This window comes from Eucyclogobius newberryi, unplaced genomic scaffold (genome assembly GCF_026437365.1).
Source record: "Eucyclogobius newberryi isolate DKJ021-1_F unplaced genomic scaffold, fEucNew1.0.hap1 SCAF_20, whole genome shotgun sequence".
Classification (NCBI taxonomy): Eukaryota; Metazoa; Chordata; class Actinopteri; order Gobiiformes; family Gobiidae; genus Eucyclogobius; species Eucyclogobius newberryi.
The window spans coordinates 18203155-18222277 of NW_027315835.1; the positions used below are offsets into that span (position 1 = coordinate 18203155).

General features: G+C 45.9%; 1 protein-coding gene and 1 long non-coding RNA gene across 2 annotated transcripts in view; one reads left to right on the top strand and one right to left on the bottom strand.

Annotated features, from left to right (window-relative positions):
* Positions 1–317: 317 nt before the first annotated feature.
* On the bottom strand, positions 318–3416 carry LOC140368626 (uncharacterized). Its single transcript, XR_011928181.1, has 3 exons — positions 3323–3416; positions 1349–1402; positions 318–535 (listed from the first exon to the last, which is right to left on the bottom strand). It is a non-coding gene; the product is annotated as an uncharacterized lncRNA (long non-coding RNA).
* Positions 3417–7452: 4036 nt separating this feature from the next.
* The window catches only part of ntn2 (netrin 2), a 42266-nt gene continuing 30595 nt past the window's right edge, over positions 7453–19123 (top strand). The window contains exons 1-2 of the mRNA XM_072456391.1: positions 7453–7572; positions 15376–16534. Of these exons, the coding sequence (XP_072312492.1) occupies positions 15490–16534 (1045 nt within the window). The 5' untranslated portion in view covers positions 7453–7572; positions 15376–15489. The remainder of the gene's footprint in view (positions 7573–15375; positions 16535–19123) is intronic.

Genomic DNA, 19123 nt, shown 5'->3' on the forward strand with positions numbered 1-19123 from the left:
GGAGTTACAGACTGCATTGAATCCCAGTGAAAGGACAGAGTTTTAAATGGAGCCTGCAACACTCAGCCCATTGTCTTTGTGCCATTAGACAAAGCGTGCCTGAGGTGACCAAACAGGTGAACATAACTGGCTGTATTTTTCCCAGCGGGCCACTGCGCACCAACCTGACGTCCTGACGCCTGGCTGTCTGTCGTATTCAGCCGAGGTGGTCTATTCAGAGTAAGGGATGTATACATGTGTGTGTTGGTGTGTAAAACAGAGGGAGGGAGGAGGCAGCGGGCGAGCCACACAGAATGCTTGGTGATGGGTTACCAAAAACAGAGCACCGGGGGACAATGGGACCCGGGACATTCCTGACATAACCCCAACACATCGAGGAGGAAGTGGAAAGGGCTGGGGGGGTTTATTGGTGTCAGCGGACCCCCAGAAGAGGAGCGAGTGCCTCTTTTGTCCCCTCCGGCGTTGGAGATGCACTGAATCGAGATGCCTTGAAAAAGGGTGGACAGCCTCCTCAGCACATAACACATAATCAGGCCTTTGAAAGAAGAACCACCAATTAGAAAATGGACATATAGAGGCTGGAGTCTGAAAGGGGCCGTGCTCTGTCTGTGTGTGTGGCGGCCCGCATGCACTTGTCAATAGGATCTCCATGTAAAGGGAGAGCCAAATGGGATGCTTTTCAGCTCAAAGTGCACAAGGGTTGACCCCATGGGAACAGCGCAATGACCTTGTTTGAATCAGACGGCATTTAGTCTCATTTAGAAATGGTTTGTGTTACACTGAAAGAGGCCGCGACAAGCCAGAAATTGTAATACTCTGGTAATTGGCTGGACATTTGTCAAGTGAATTTCCCGTAGTGTTTTTCAAAATCTGTGTGAGTGTGTACGAGTGCCCCTGAGAAGATGCACTCTATAGCTGCCATTAAGTCACACAGATTAAAAAGGCATTCATCGTAAGACTGTGAGATCATTATTAACCTCTGATAACCCATGATGCATTTTTAATCAAAATCAATCGAGAAACGCGATTAGAAGTCCTGGTTTTGGATTGCATTGTAATTACTGGCCCGCCCTGAGTCTCCTTACAGCTTATGCAAACCATATTGAAGGTAAATACCTCTTTTGTGAAAGGAAATGATTAGGAAAGCTGACCACTAGGCTCGACAAAGAAGGTTTTCTCCATAGATACCTGAGACTTAAGCCCTAGAGAAAACATCAACACTGCAGAGATTGGAGACTGTTTTTAAATGTCAATATGAGGAGATGAGAATAACTGAGGCAATAGCACACGTTTTCCAAATAATATCCATCTATTTGGAATAAATTAACTATAAACCCCATAATCTTACTTTCTGCATGGTGGACTTGGCAGTTTTTTGCTCTTCTAATCCTCTCTCCAACTCCTGCAACAGGTAAAAGCACAAAATAAACTAAAGCAACACTGACATCTAGTGGTGACAACACATTTTAACAGGGATGTACAAGTTATAATCTGGGCTATAAATCTTATATTATTCAGAATGTGGCAGTAAACCTAAAGTACTATTATCACTGTTATCATTTATATCACTTTTGCTATATCATTACTATCACTATCATTGTCACAACTGTTGTCCCAAAAATACTAACACCCCCCATCATTTCTTGTGTATTTAATGCACCAAAGTGTAGTAAGGGAAATGTACACACACCAAAACACTCTCAGACTGGCAGGACCGACGATAGGTGGTGTGTGTGTGTGTGTGTGTGTGTATACATGCAGTAGTCCAAAAATGTGACAAAATTACAGATCTTTTCACTTAAAACAGCTCATTCTTTCCCTTTTCTATTGCCGCTTACACTGAGAGCAGCCACAGACATTGCTGCGTATGAACTTGGACAGACGCGGGTGGAAACATAAGAACAGTCCACGTCTTCTCTCAACGATTGCGCGTTGTTCCATTTGTCATTATTTACGAGCAGCGTCTCAGAACTGAAACGCCTCCTCCGCCTTCCGCTTCCAACTCTACAGATTACAACTAATTCGGTGGCTCCGTAGCCTTGGGTGCCATTGCTGCGATCGTACAATTTATTAGCTAATTGTCAAGACAGTGCCAGATTCCCCAGTTCATGAATATCAAAGACGAATGAAAACCAGAGTGTGCGCGGCATTCCCAGTCTTTTCAGAACACACATCGAGTTCAAATGGGAACTTCCAAGCACTTCCAGCTGGCAACACTTTTGGATAATGATCCTGGATTCCTCACAAATGAAGGGGCTAAATACCACCAGTGAGGTACCTGGACCCGCTCCCTTAATTCATGCATAGCTACATGTATGTAAAGACGCACACAAGTACGGACTTTGAAGCTCTTGGCTAATCATGCGTACACTGAACATGCTACAAGACAGGAAGCCAAAGTTCCCATTGCCATCATTTATACTGTCAAAGAAGCAACTAAACTACAAATAATCTTCCTAAATTTGAGGAGAGCAGATTGAGTTACTACAAATCCTTTGCTTCAGCCTTGAGGCGTTCTGATTTATAAAAGAAACAACAACAAAAAGCATCCGTCCAAGCTGGGAACAGACCACCTTCAGAGCGGCAGTGTCAAAATGATGGATGGCACAAACAAATATTCTATAACCTGATAATCTATTGTCTTAGATGGCAAAATGTAATGGTTTTCTAGTCAATAAATGTGCTATAGAGCAGTAATGTTTATAAAAATATACTTTGATGCAAATTAACATGCCACCAGACGCCCAGGCTGGGAATGACGGCTCTGAGTGACACATTCAGGGTTCTAAAATATCATAAAAACATATAAATGACAATGCGTTGCTGGTTATGATGAAATGTCACTATGAAGTCACTATGAAGTTCATCAGTTCTACCGTTGTGAATGAACCTGTTTCTATTACTATGCCGTTTTACATCAATATTGCGATTCACAATGAACAACATGTAAAATGATGATCTACTTATGTTAAACTGCAATAATAAATACCTGAAAAAGGCATAATATGACTCTTTTAATATATTTACCATCCGGTTCCACTCCGGACTGGAGCTTTGAAGTGGAGTGACAGCTGAGACTTGAGTAAGAGAGTGTGTGAGAACATGTATACAATAACGCTATCTTGACTTAGGACAACTCCAGGGAAAGTAAACAATCTAGGTTCCTCAAGTGCAAGCTAAAGAGGGGCTGGAGCTGTTTATTTTGACTCTATCTGTGTGAGAGAGTCCTCGTTGCACTCGAGATCTTCACTTGACCTGCCTTTTTTTTACCATTCCAAAATCTCATCACTTTACCAAACCAGTCCCGCCTCCAAAAACGTACCCGTCATCAATCCTCTGGGGTCACGACCAGCAGAAGCTAATTATCTGTGGACTGGGTTCCACTGTGGCCCCTGCACTTGGCCCACTTCTCAGCTTTGCACTGGAAAAATATCAGACAATATATTGTATGTTTTTAGGAATATAAAAGCCTTAGCCTACATAAAACTAACATGGTAAATTAACTTTAAGCAATATTGCACAGTTCTACATAATGTATAGGGTGTTATGTGTGATACTTTAGTTTGAGTGACTTACTTTAAGTCTCTTGTGGTACATTATAGCAAGTACTAGGCCAAATTAACCTGCTTTTTAAATATTCATGAATATTCTAACCTCTGACAAACCAAGTACTGCTATGTCAACATGAAACTACTTAAAAGGTTTCGCGCTAACTGATTTGATAATTGAACTATTACTTCAACTACTCAACTACTAAAAGTACATAAACAGAGGAAGTAAAGTAACTTTGCAAAGTCACCATGATTTTAACACGAAAGCTAGCATAGCCTAGGCTAATTTAGCTAATAGCTACCTGTGTTTAAACGAGCCATAGAGTGGGCTTGATTTCATTTAGATGAATAATAAATGTAAACTAATTGAAATACAGTAAGACTTTGTAGCGTCCCTGGTGATGTTACCACAGTGTCCCCCATGTGTCCTCACCTGCAGGGGGCCACCGGGGGCCACCCGGGGCCACCCGTGATTCACACGCTACACTTTACGGATCAGTTCTCCCTTCGGCCACAAGAGGGCGTCCGTCACCTGAAAAAAACAAGTGGGTTTCGCTTTGAACTAAACGGGCCTGTTTTCTTCCCAATAAAAAAGTAAGATTGTGTCCAAAGTGAGCGCGGGGACCCGGAGTGAGCGCGGGGACCCGGAGTGGGACCCAGAGTGAGCGCGGGGACCCGGAGTGGGACGTGGGACCCGGAGTGAGCGCGGGGACCCGGAGTGGGACCCGGAGTGAGCGCGGGGACCCGGAGTGGGACCCGGAGTGAGCGCGGGGACCCGGAGTGGGACCCAGAGTGAGCGCGGGGACCCGGAGTTGGACCCAGAGTGAGCGCGGGGACCCGGAGTGAGCGCGGGGACCCGGAGTTGGACCCAGAGTGAGCGCGGGGACCCGGAGTTGGACCCAGAGTGAGCGCGGGGACCCGGAGTGAGCGCGGGGACCCGGAGTGGGACCCAGAGTGAGCGCGGGGACCCGGAGTTGGACCCAGAGTGAGCGCGGGGACCCGGAGTTGGACCCAGAGTGAGCGCGGGGACCCGGAGTGAGCGCGGGGACCCGGAGTGGGACCCAGAGTGAGCGCGGGGACCCGGAGTTGGACCCGGAGTGAGCGCGGGGACCAGGAGTGAGCGCGGGGACCCGGAGTGGGACCCAGAGTGAGCGCGGGGACCCGGAGTTGGACCCGGAGTGAGCGCGGGGACCAGGAGTGAGCGCGGGGACCCGGAGTGGGACCCAGAGTGAGCGCGGGGACCCGGAGTTGGACCCAGAGTGAGCGCGGGGACCCGGAGTTGGACCCAGAGTGAGCGCGGGGACCCGGAGTGAGCGCGGGGACCCGGAGTGGGACCCAGAGTGAGCGCGGGGACCCGGAGTTGGACCCGGAGTGAGCGCGGGGACCAGGAGGCGGCATGTTCTGCGTGTTGTCCCCCGCAGGACACAGCACACTGGGCCTGGTGCTGCACATTTGCTCCTGGGCTCCAAGACACTCAACAACGGTGGAAAGAGGGCCCCATAGACTTGTACAAGTAGGTGTGTATTCTGATGCCATTGTACTAGTCCAATTCATATTTTCATAGTATTTCAAATATTCAGTAACGGCCTTGATAGGCATAATTCTATTTGCTTGAAGAGAGAGCCTCATGTGCACAATGTCAGTGATGGGAGTATTTTATTGGGGTGTAGGTAATTCCCAATTAGAAACTCAATTTTTCCGTTTAATTGAAAAAAAAAAGAAGAAAAGAAGACACAAATCGGTTGAAGACTTCCCCAATTTGAATAGAATTTTCTAAAAGTGTGTTAGCACTCTGTTAACCTTTGATGACCTTTCTTTTCCCAATGTGATTATTAGGCCTATTTTCTTTGCTATTTTAACTTTCAAAGCACAAATTAAAAGTCTTCTTAATTACAGTTTCGAGACTTGATTGAAACGTGTTTATTTATAGATTCATTTCGATAGAATAACCTTCTTCACATAGTTGATTTGAATAAAGTGGAGGGTCAGCTTGGTGCGGGTGGAGGATGGTACAGTAAACACGGGAGGAATGTTGATCAGCTTATTGAACCAGGAGGTGCCGTGACGCTGAGGTCATGGCTCATGTTTGACCAACTCTTCCCTTTACATTTTCTAATATGTGACTAAACATCAAAATGAGGCAGGAAACATTCATGAAGGCAAAAGGGCGGCGCATGCGCAGAGGGTTTACGCACAGGGACGGTCCTGTTCAACCCTGAGGTGAAAACAAAGAGAAGATGCTGCTGTCCTCCTCTGCTGTCCTCCTCTGCTGTCCTCCTCTGCCGTCCTCCTCGTGTGTCCTCCTCTGCTGTCCTCCTCTGCTATCCTCCTCTGCTGTCCTCTTCTGCTGTCCTCCTCCGCTGTCCTCCTCCGCTGTCCTCCTCCGCTGTCCTCCTCCGCTGTCCTCCTCGTGTGTCCTCCTCGTGTGTCCTCCTCTGCTGTCCTCCTCTGCTGTCCTCCTCGTGTGTCCTCCTCTGCTGTCCTCCTCTGCTATCCTCCTCTGCTGTCCTCTTCTGCTGTCCTCCTCCGCTGTCCTCCTCCGCTGTCCTCCTCTGCTGTCCTCCTCGTGTGTCCTCCTCTGCTGTCCTCCTCTGCTGTCCTCCTCCGCTGTCCTCCTCCGCTGTCCTCCTCGTGTGTCCTCCTCGTGTGTCCTCCTCTGCTGTCCTCCTCTGCTGTCCTCCTCTGCTGTCCTTCTCTGCTGTCCTCCTCCGCTGTCCTCCTCCGCTGTCCTCCTCCGCTGTCCTCCTCTGCTGTCCTCCTCCGCTGTCCTCCTCCGCTGTCCTCCTCTGCTGTCCTCCTCTGCTGTCCTCCTCCGCTGTCCTCCTCCGCTGTCCTCCTCCGCTGTCCTCCTCTGCTGTCCTCCTCTGCTGTCCTCCTCGTGTGTCCTCCTCTGCTGTCCTCCTCTGCTGTCCTCCTCTGCTGTCCTCCTCGTGTGTCCTCCTCTGCTGTCCTCCTCTGCTGTCCTCCTCTGCTGTCCTACTCTGCTGTCCTCCTCTGCTGTCCTCCTCGTGTGTCCTCCTCGTGTGTCCTCCTCTGCTGTCCTCCTCTGCTGTCCTCCTCTGCTGTCCTCCTCGTGTGTCCTCCTCGTGTGTCCTCCTCTGCTGTCCTCCTCTGCTGTCCTCCTCTGCTGTCCTCCTCGTGTGGTCCAGGCTGGTTCTGTGTGTCCAGGTTGTTGTAAAAGTGAGACCAGTTGTGTTGCCGGAGGTTTAAGCGCAGCACAAGTGCTACTTTGACAAAGTGGTTATTTTAGTTTATGGCTTGTTTTGGCCACAAAGCTAAATTATACCTGTGGCCAAATTACAGGTAAAGTTAAGACGACACACACGGCAGCCAATTGCTCTCTCTCTTTCTCTATCTCCCTCTCCCTCTCTCTCTCCTCTCTATGTCTCTCTCTTCTCCTGCTCCCCCCCTCACTTTTTCTCCTCTCTCTCTCCTCTCTCTCTTCTCCACTCTCTCACACTCTCTCTCTCTCTTCTCCACTCTCTCACACTCTCTCTCCTCTCCCTCTCTCTCCTCTCCCTCTCTGTCTCACTCTCTCTCTCCTCTCTCACTCTCATACTCTCTCTCTCCTCTCCCTCTCTCTTCTCCACTCTCTCACACTCTCTCTCTCCTCTCCCTCTCTCTCCTCTCCCTCTCTTTCCTCTCCCTCTCTGTCTCACTCTCTCTCCTCTCCCTCTCTCTTCTCCACTCTCTCACACTCTCTCTCTCCTCTCCCTCTCTCTCCTCTCCCTCTCTCACACTCACGCTCCGGGGTAAATGTGGGTTTGATTTGGAGGCACAGCCTTCCCCGGGCTGGGCTTTACAACCTATGGCTGGAGTGTCCGCTCCTCAGTTGGTGTGAGCTCCGGACTCGGGACAGGCGCGCGCTGATCTGCCTCTCACCGCCGCTTTAACACGCGCCTTTTTACCTGTCTCTCTTTTTTGGCAGTCAGGAGACACGGGATGTTTTAAGTCGCAGGACAGGCTCTATTTGGATCTTAATACATTATTTACAACGGTGACATTCAAGACTTGACTTTAGGTGAGTTCAGTGTTTCACTAAAACAACACATTGTGTGTCCTACTAATGATTTTCAAGTCGTGTTATTCTTATGCGCACGTTTCGCCAATTTCCTTGTGAGTTAATTTCACACATGGCTCACGGTTGCCGGTGTGTTTTGGTTCCTTGTCGCGGAGCCTGGAGCTGGACAGGTGTCAGTTCTCCGCTTCACTTGACCTGCGGCCGCTGTGCACAGTCCAGGGCGCGCTGGACGCAGGACTGACCAAAGCCTGACTTTTAGTAAGATGGTTCAGTCAATGCGCACATCTTCACTCTTTCCTCCTTTCAGCTTCTGCGTCTCCCAGGGCATTTGTCACTTCCAATAATGTTCAGCATATGCACAAGAGCAGCATATGCCATTAACAACACGTGTAGTTGCTCTTATATTCTGTGTAACGTGTGTAACAAGGCTTTTCACTTGAAACAGTGTCTTCCTCACTTCTCAGGGCAGTGTTTGCACTGCAGCAGTATCTCTTAACCTACTTCTCACGTTGATCCATAAAGTGGACCCAATTTGCATGGCCTTATGTGTGCTTCATTGAGGTGGTAATGTTTTTTACAAATCCACTGTAGGAACCTTTTGCCGCTCCTGCGCTCCTTTGTTTTAGTTCTGGCACCTTACACACGTTCACAAAGAGTTATAGGGACCGTGGTTTGGAGATAACTTTATACTTTATATTTTATTATGTACATATCATGCCGTTCAGTATTCATTGTTCAATGTTTTGTTGTTTGTGTTGCACCAAATCACCAGGACAAGTTCCTATGTCTGTAAATTTAGTTTATCGACAAATGGCATTAAACCCCTATTCTGATTCTGATTCTGAGATGTTCTTAGTTCCTGCTAAGAACTGAGGGCGTTTAATACAGTTTAAGCGTTTAATATTTTCAATATCTTTCATTGGTATGTATATTTGACTCTTTTGTGTGTGCAGTTTAATGTATATTCATTTATTGTGCTCAAACCAGACAAAAACAAACGTACACAAAATGTAATTGTCCCTCCACAACATCCTCTGCTTATTTTACAGTCAGTTAGATTAATCATCAGTGCATGGAAGTTTATTTTCCTTGTACTGCCATTAAACCTGTATCCTCTTCCCACCAGCCGCTGTCTCTGTGTGAACATGAGCGTGGGCACCAGGGGGTTCCTCTGGATATATGAGAGGATTAGGGACACAGTTCCTGGTACTGTTTGGATAAGAAAAAAGTATATATATTGCGTCCCTCTTTGATTCCATCAGTCACCATGAAGGTGCTATCTGCACATTGAATGGTTGGATGGTCTTGTGAATGAGGATGGAAAAAAATGGCATAAAGAAACATAAACTGTGCTTTGAAACACAAGCTTCCTCTGATCCAGTGTCTGTTTTCCTGCTTCATTTAAATAAACACACAGGTCGTCACCTCAGGAGAGTGACGGGGCAAATGCTTCACACTTAAATGACACTTCTTTCCATCACTGACTAAATGATGCTGTTGTTTCTTCTTGTGAGCAGAGGTGTATCTGGAGTGGTATGATGCACACGTCTTTGTTCCAAGGTGAGAATGAAGTGGGGGGCTTAAGTGCTGCTGTGTTTACCATGAGCGACCCCCCAGTGTTAAAACAGCCTTCAGTCATCAGCTCATCACTCTGTCCCGTCTGTCAGAGAGGACCGGGTTGTAGCGCAGTGAGCACCCTGCCAGGCTCGCATGTGTCCACCACATTAGCTCCAGATGTAGAGGGGCAGGGCATGTGTGGGCCCTGCCTGCGGCCAGTGCCCACTTAGAGGCTATCAGGACGCTTGTCTGGCCCCGGATCCCAGATAGACCACCAGACACAGTGTTGATAGTGGTCATTCTAACGACCCATTTCTACAAAGAAACGACTTTCTGCTGAGATTTTGAACTGTGACAGCACTGAGTGTGACACTAATACACTAATTTATGTGGTTTGAGACATCCTGTGGAACATTTAAAGACAGTTATAGATAGTTAAAGAAACTTACTGCTCCCTCAGTGAGGTCTGTTGCGTGGGAAATAGGGGTGGGACACAAGACACGAGACACAAATCCTACAACACAAGACAAACAGACACATTTTATACTTATATAACAATTTTCATTTTATTTAATATTTTTCATTTTATTTTTTATTTAGTTTGTTTCTTTGTAAAACCTTGGTTGCACTACAAATGACCTTACCTCGCTATTGTATGATTGCTGATTGGTGATTGTTTTCCACTGACATTTAATTTGAAAGTATGAATACCTTTTGTAAATCAGAGGCTGTGACAGTAGTAATAATGTTTAGTGTACTCACATTCTCGATAAGTCTTCATTGGATTGAGCCAGAGCGGCCTTGACGCTGTGAGTCAGGTTTAAATAGTGTGAGTCAGCTTGTGGCCTCTTCAGTTTGCCTTATTGACTGACTGAACTCAGAACATAGAGCCCATGTGTTTGTCCATCAGCGTCGTGTGTTTAAGTGTCATGTATGCCACAGTGTGAGTATTACAAGCACTTAATAAAATAATTAGTGTTTTTTCTCCCTGTGAGTTCAAAGTAGGTTGTTGCTCTAGGCTGTGGGCTAGAGGTTTCTCTTGTGCAATGGAAAAAAAAAGACTTGTTTTCCTGTCAGGGGGGCTTTTGGGGAAAACCACAGCACTGCCTACCGCAACGGCCTTCAAAGGGCTCCAGCGCGCACCTCTCCTCTCCTTAAACCCTTCCATCCTTCTGGACGAGTGACTTCCTCACAGACAGGAGTGCAAATGCTCACCTGCTCGAGACCACTATAGATGTGTGTCTCATCACTCTGAGCATCATGGGAATAATTCAGCCGAAGAGCCAGCGTCCGCCCACGTTGACTTTAAACGGGCCGTTTTAAGAGCGTACAGTTCCTGCCCCGTGACACCCTGGGAATAGGAATCTGGCTGTGGGTGTCATCCTCTTTTCCCCGGCGCATCTTGACAACACATGGAGGAGATGTACTTCTTGCATTTTAAAGTGGATCAGAGGCTGACATGGAAGAACGTAAATCTGTGAACTTGTGTTCTCTCACTCCCACGTCTTCTTCTACAAGGATCCATTCAAGACAACATATAGCTATGAACTGAACCTTTACATTTAGTACCTTTTATATGATGACATCAATTAGCTGGGGGCGTGAAGCTAACTGGAGGCACTGCCCTGTCTGAACCTCTTTTACACAAGTTAGACTTCAATCTGAGCTTTTTTCAACTTGTCACTAGCCTTTTGTTGGACCAAACAGGAACATTATAATACAGAAATAAAACATAAAGAACCATACTCACCATGGTCCTTTACTCTGTTTCAATGGAATAGAAAGCTATTATTATTTTTATTGTGAATCTTATACAAATAAATATAATGAAATATACAATCATGACCAAGAATATTTTGGCATTCTAGAGAAAAATAATGATTTCTTTGATTCTCCAAACTGAATATTCACAAATATATAATATAGATACTTACCTGAATCGAGTGTTGATTTTGATCCTATGGAAAAGACTTGATTATCATTACAACTTTCAATACCGCAGTGACTATTAAGAATATTTTCATCTATAATTCAATATAATGTAATTTTCACCACACAATCATATATATTTAAAACCATTGTCTTTATACTATCATCCTATTGATATATTTTTTTATGTATCAATACCTGTGAGAATGAGTATCACATTTCAATACTAGTTTTAGAATTGATTAGCGTCTGGGTAACGATTACTTTGGCACTACCACTCGTTCCCTTTCTGTCATTTGAATTCCTGTATAGTTGTTTTGTTGAGCATATCAGAGCAGCAGCTGAGTGTGTGAGAATCTCCCTGACCTCACAGTCCACCTCGGGCCTGTCTGTCTCCGCTCCTCCCGTTGGCCCGTGGATCAGGTTCTGTTGATTTAAAGAAGTCAGGGTCCCGGGCCAGCGCCGTGTGGGCAGGGCAACAGAAGCAGGCGCATTCCTCTCCGGGGCGTTCGTTTCTTTTCACTCTCCTTCAAGGCCCTCGCTCCTGTCAGGCGCAAAGATGGAAAAATAAAGACGCAGATTATTGGTCTTTTGGATGTGTACATGTCACACGCCCACAAGCTCTTGGATAGAGGCAGGGTTAAGAAATAAGGCAGTGATCCTGGGATGTAAAGGTTTGATCCCCTCCTCAGTTCTCCTCCATCTTCTGAGCTCCAGCATGCAGGGATGATAGAGATGAGACTCCCTATAGTCCACTCTGTTTGACCTCAGCTGTTATAGCCGGTCATACTTTATGTCGTATGCTTACACTGTCAGCGTCTGTTTTATTAAAGTATACAAACAGGTTTATTTAGCCTTCTGGTTCCTTTTTCATACCAGAGTTTGTTTTTCATACCTGGCACTATTGGAATATTGAATTTTGTTGTTGCTGTGCTTATTGTAACATCACTATATAATTATTATTCACAATTATTGACGTATTAAGCACATTTGTATTATAATACTTCACTGTTTCAATAGAATACAACAAGTTTAATTAAATAAAACTTTCTGAATGCAAAATAAGCGTGTTATGATATAAACAGTCACATAAAACGCACTGCACATTTAAGTGTACTTTTTTATTGGAAAATACTTTGCCTCTAAAATAGTCGTGATTATTTGGCTGTAGTTCTTACGATGATATTGTGATATATCTCATAGTCTTTTTCAGAGTTGTTACGTGATGTTATTGTTGTGAACTGCTGAGGCAGGACAGCAGCGCTGGCACTATGAACCGGGACGAGGGGGCTGTTTTACTCTTGCACACCTGCGATACTGTCCTGAAGAAGTTGGAATAACAAAACAACTCTGGTCTAAAAAAAAAAACAATGCACCTAAACTTAAAGGGAGTGTCTATAGAGCCGCGGCGCGCGGCCGAAACTGCGAGGTTATTTTGTGCTGTGGCTCCTGAAACTGCTGCGCTATTTGACCGCGCCGGGTTAGGGTTGGGGTTAGGTTTAGGGTTAGGGTTAGTGTTAGGGTTGGGGTTAGGTTTAGGGTTAGGGTTAGGGTTGGGGTTAGGTTTAGGTTTAGGGTTAGGGTTAGGGTTAGGGTCAGGGTCAGGGTTAGGGTTAGGGTTGGGGTTGGGGTTAGGGTCAGGGTTAGGGTTAGGGTCAGGGTCAGGGTCAGGGTTCGGGTTAGGGTTAGGGTTGGGGTTAGCCATGAGGCTATATGGCCGTGCCGCGGCTCTGTAGCCACGACCAAACTTAAAATGTGTTTCTTTCATTAAATTGCGTAGGTACAGTTCTACTAACAGGGTGAATGTAAAATCATATTTTGTTATTTATTCAAATATACCGTAGATGACTCTTAACTCACTCTTTTAATGACACACAAGTAAATATGTGCTCATACTTGTACTGGTTTGGTCCTGGTTTGTCCCTGACATAGAATTACTGTAATTTGGTAAATCCAGGATTAGCTCCAGATTTAGCCTCAGTTTAGTCAGAATTTTGATATGGGGTGAAACCAAGTGTGAGCGCCACAATTATAAGCACTTTCTGACAATGTACAGTCGAAACCACAACCATTAAATTAACTTTTGTCCATTGCAATAAAACATTTGACAAAGTCTTTACCACACAGCCCAAAGAGAATGTCGCTAATTGCCAGTATCCAATTATATTCATACCATTAATCTTTGTGTGATGATAATGAGTCTGGAAGTGTCCCCTGTTGTTAGCCTATTAAAACGGCCTCAATGCCCCCGGGCGGCCGCTAATAACCCCCCCAGGGATCGCTGTACGTCAGTGTTAGGGGTCCAACCCGCTGTCATCTGGAAGAGGCGACCCACAGAACCCTCCACCAGAGTCCGGAGCCCCCACGTGGGATACAGAGTGGCTCAGCTGTCTTTCCCTTCTCCCCCAGAGTGCTGCTGCTTCTTCTGCTCCCAAGCCAAATAAAGCTTCTTGGCCACTTGTGCTTTCCTAATCTGTGAACTCTGACAGGGGCGCCCACGCTTGAAAGGGAGACAACTCAACATGGGACGATCTCCTGGTGACAGGGAGAAGCTGAAAAAACGCTCCCCGGAATGTTCCTGCTGAAAGTGCAGACCACCCTGCCGCCCTCAGATCTGTGCGTCCTCCTGTCCGTCTGTGACTCCTCCAGCGCCGTTATAATCGGATTTCCTTTCCATTTTCCCCCATACGGTCACTCAGTCAAGCCTTCCTCGTCAGGTTGCCATTGGTTGATTACCCAAATATTCTTTTCAGCCAAGAACAACTTTTAAAGCAGGGTGTTTCCTTTCTCCCTCCATTTTCATGTGCGTAAGGTACAGCGACTTTCCATTGAGAACTCGTGTACTCGGTGTAACTTTTGAACTTACTGTAGTCTGTAGTTTACTAGAATTGTAATGTAAAAATATCAACAAATATGTAGCGATGTAAAGATGATTAGGTTAGTTGATCATCGTGATTACTCAGGTCACAATATCAAAATAAATCACTATAATCATGACCATTTTAGAAGCAAAATCGATTATTTTTAATTAGATCATTAATTTGATGAAAAAGACACCCAAATGTAAAGTACTTTCTTTTTTCATCTGGCTGTTTTCATCATCATTGGTTATTTACTTCAAAACGTTTCATAATGCTAACCTTAACAAATGTGAGGAATAGTTGCATGTCAGACTACGCGACATATAGAAAATGTAAAGAATCTCACTAATCGAGAACAATAACTATAACTCTAAAATGAAATAATAAATAATAATAAAATCTTGACATCTCACAGTACTGAATGATAGTCTTTTCTATTCCTCTCTTCCAGTCACAAAACCGCACGAGACTGAGCCATGAAGACATTCTGGAAAAGTATAGCTATTACTTTTAAAGAGAGTGTTTTCAATTATGAAAATAGTATTATATCACCAATAGTATGCTTCAACATGCTCGTGGATGTACTTCTCAGAATCATTCAGTGTTTAGCAATGAATCCATCTTGTTCTTATAGAAAACCAAAGGCCCGAAGCTTCTGATACTTGAACCACAGTTAATGAAAGACAATGTGCGCCCCTCAGAGGATCTTTGTCAGAGCTTTCTCGCTGATCTCAGGGTCATTCAACACTGACCTCCCTGGTCTCCCTTTCCAAACATTTAGTGTTGGGATTCACGTTTTTATACAGACCAGATTTGCAGAAGAATATTTCAGTATTAAACAGCATGTCACTGCTCTGTGTCTGTTTAAGCTTCTTCTCCCAGCAGGCTCGGCGGCACACGGAGTGCACCATATTTAGTCAGATACAAACCAGTACAGTGCTTTATCTGCTCCCTGGCTCCTTCTGTGTCCCTGCTCTTCTCCTCCACCTTCATCACTGTCGAAAACCTCATTGTGACGTTCCTTTCCTCTTGGACTTGTGCGTCTGCTTGTCTTTTTCTCTTCTGCTTGTCAAAAGTTTGCTTCCTGTCATCTTTGAAACTCCTCGAAGTTTTTGTACCTCAACAACATTTCAATCAATAGTTTTCTCGTCAAAGTTCACTTCCTGCTTCACAACTTCAACTGTATTCATTCTGCCTTTGATCTTTGCCTTTTTTCCAGAAAGTACACTCGACATACACTGGGACATTCTTTTTAAAGCCAATTTTTGCCCTTCTGTTCAAGAACAACTGAGATTGGAGGTTTTGTCTACTTAAAACAATTTTATTTTGGCAGGTGCATTTACTATAATAGAATAGGCCTCAATTAAAGTCCTTTGTGTGTGTGTTCTCTTTTTTTAGACAGATACGTCCTGCTATGATGATGCCCGCTCTGACCTCTGTGTGTTTCTCTCAACAGGCTAACACAATTTCACCTTGGGGAAAAGGGTCACAAGCGCAAGCTCCATCCTCAAACTACACAGAGACACTTTGACAGAGAATCTTGGACAGCCCGGCGGCCTGTTGGAGCAGGATGAGGGAGCCCTGGAAAGGCCTGTTGGCCCTGGGCCTTTTGGCATGCTCTGCCTTCAGCCTCAGTGCGGTAAACCCTTTTGCAGGACAGCAGGCCCCTCTGGACCCGTGCTATGACGACAAAGGAGCAGCACGCCGCTGCATCCCGGAGTTCATAAACGCAGCATTTGGCAAAGACGTGAGTGTGTCCAGTGTGTGTGGCCGGCCCCCCTCGCGCTCCTGCAGTGTGGTGGAGCGTGGAGACGATCGGCCTACTGTGCGCACATGTCAGATCTGTGATGCAGCCGACCCCCGGCGCGCCCACCCGCCCTCTTACCTCACAGACCTAAACTCTGCTCTAAACCTCACCTGCTGGCAATCAGAGAACTTCAACACCTCCCCACACAACGTCACGCTCACTCTGTCACTGGGAAAGAAGTTTGAGATCACCTATGTGAGCCTGCAGTTCTGCTCCCCACGCCCAGAATCCCTGACCATTTACAAAAGCATGGACTATGGCAAGACCTGGATGCCCTACCAGTTCTACTCGTCTCAGTGTCGCCGCATGTACAACAGACCTAACAGAGCCACCATCACCAAGCAGAACGAGCAGGAAGCTGTGTGCACGGACAGCCACACTGAGCTGCACTCTTTGTCAGGAGGGCTCATCGCCTTCAGCACTCTGGACGGACGGCCCTCAGGGAAGGACTTCGACAGCAGCCCAGTGCTGCAGGACTGGGTCACAGTCACAGACATACGAGTGGTATTCAGCCGGCCCCAGCTGCCCAGGGACCACAGTGTGGGCATCAACAGTGGAGCGAGGGAGGACGAGTCTGTGGCGGCTCCATCCACTATGGCCACTTACTTTTACGCAGTGGGAGACTTCCAGGTCGGAGGGAGGTGTAAATGCAACGGACATGCGTCTCGCTGTCTGAAAGACAAGGAAGGCCAGCTGGTGTGTGACTGCAAGCACAACACAGAGGGGCCCGAGTGTGACCGCTGCAAACCCTTTCACTACGACCGGCCGTGGCAGAGGGCCAGCGCCAGAGAGGCCAACGAGTGTCTGCGTAAGTCTCCACTGCTCTCTTTGACCTAGACCTGACTCATGAAGGCACCATAGATTACACTGCTCCTGCTCTCTCTGTTTCTTCACAGAGCTCATGTTATTGGCACCACACAACTACTGCTAGAACTTTTTTTATCCGGCATAATTTTCCTTAAGCTCAAGACAAGCTCAGCATAATTTTCCAAAGCTGTTCTGAACGTATGCCAGCGAGAATGAAAGCAATTTCAGTGTCATTTTGTGTAAATGTAAGTGATTATCTTTGCATTGCAGTAGTCTGTGATATCATGTTATAGAGGTAGTTTAGCCTTCACTCTTTATTTCATTTATGTTATATTCATTTCGCAATGTAAGTAATATGTTTTCTGCACAACTTTTCCGCCACATGTGGTAAATTTGACAGTATTGCTCTTGGTATAAATAGACTTTGGTAAGACTTTATTTAGGCCGGGTGTGCTTGTCATGAAAACATGTAAGTGCAGGAAGAAACCACTGCCCCCTTTTTAACCTTTTCTATAATGAAATAAAACCACATTCAGAAATAACAACAACACTCCACTTGATATTTTTGTAACATGTTGTAATTGCCCAATGTGTTGGCCTCAAATCTTATTGAGAATTGGACAGTGCCAGATGTGTTTAAGCAGGACAGAGGGGGGCAGAGAAGGGAAGCAATAATAGCATCAGTATGGCAAATAAACCCACCTTTCCTCCTTTTGGACAATTTTCTGCCAACATTACCTTTTTTTTGGCTTCTTGTCCATCATTGACACATTTTTTAACCGAAGCCATGCGCGTACACTCTTCTAAACAATATCCTGTAAATCCCTTAGTGTTTTCTCCGGTAATGTCGGACACGCCTCTTTTGACTGTAGCCGTTGCTGTTTCCGAAACGTTACACCCGCTCCGCGCTCGGCTCCTCTCTGTGGAGTTGATATGTCACTTCCATCCACCATTCCATGGACTAAACATCCACGCTCCAACAGCCAACTGGGATGACCTAATCCGAGTGTTGATATTGGGCAGTAAAAAACGTTTGCCTATTGCACGCTATACCTGATCTCTCATCCGAACACGCCAAATATTCTGTCCCAGATGCACACAATTTAGGTTCCGCGAGGATTTCTTTTTACAACAAATTCCTGTAGATTTTTTCAAAAGTAGAAACCAGCCTTTTAACTTGAGTTTTCCAATGTAGTCTGACATTAAAGGCTGAGTGGACCCTGTAGGTGTCATTGTTTTAACTGGAAGAACGAGGGAGCATGACTGGCCAGAGAAGTCCCATAGGTGTCACCAGAGCCTTCAGTGCGGGCCTCAGTGTGTGTGTGTGTGTGTGTGTGTGTTAGGGGGAGGTGGCTGCAAAGGGGCCACACAAAGGTCATGATCCTCAGTCGGGTGGTGACAAGGTTAAGTTGTCGGGAGAATGGTTGTGGCTAATAAGGAATTCCGAGGGGCAGACAGAGAGCCAGGTCATTGTTGTTTTTTACCCTCAGAGAAATGATGTGTGATGCAGAGGCTGGCTGTGTTACTGTTGCTGGTATTAAACATGATATTACAGTCTGTGAGTACGTCTGACAGTCTGCGTACATACACTGTGTGGGCCCATTAGCCTCTTCACTGTGGATCCTCTCAATGACAGGTTTACAAATCCCTCTGCAGAGGCGACACAGCCCCTTGTAAAAGTATGTTTGTGTTGAAGAAGACACAATGGAAAAAGCTGTGATAGATTTGCCTCCAGCTGAAGCCCCGGGACAGAAAGCGGAAACAGATGGATATGAAAGTATGGCTTTGCTGTTGGCACAGTGCATGTAATAATCTAAATACTCTGTGTTGACTTTAAGATGTGAAATGCTATATCGGGCCTTAATACAGTCATCTGAAGCCAAACTACACATATGTACAGGACCAAGAGGCCTCTTGTGGATTCAATGACAACGTGACACAGCGGAGACAATAATTTATGGTGGAGCGACTCCAGACTCTTGGCCATGTCCACAGCCATCTTGGCTCTGTTTGCATACAGCACCAAGCTGTTCTCTGTCCCTCCTCTCTCTCATTTGGATGCAGAAAGGAAGTCCTGAGTAGAGCTCTAGGAGGTGTGCAGCACCGTGCCAAGCCTCATCCCTCCCACAATGCACCAGTCAGACAGCTCACAAAGCGCTGGGCTGCTGTGGCTGAGAGCAGGGGTCAGAGGAAGGCTACACAGCCCTGCTTATAGCTCTCTGGGTCTCTGGGTGCTCTTGGAAATGTTTAATTCAAAATCGAACTTTATTAATAGCGTGAAACCAATCATCATATACAGCTCATGTTCATGGGAATTTCCTGTCAAGTTATACCAATGTGTCAAATGTATAAACATGCAGTACATGTTCTGTATGCCATCACCTGGTCTGACAGTTGCATGAGTAGAAGGCTTTCGCTGGTATAGTGTGGCATTAGATGTGTGATGAAGCTGATGAAGCTGCACATTAGACCTGTGTATCAGAGCAGACGAGGCCCAATTGAAAGTGACATGTTTAAAGTGTAGCCTGTGCAAGCACTTACACACTGATGCAGGGCTGTGCTTCCACAAGCTCAGGTTGTCTCTTTTGGA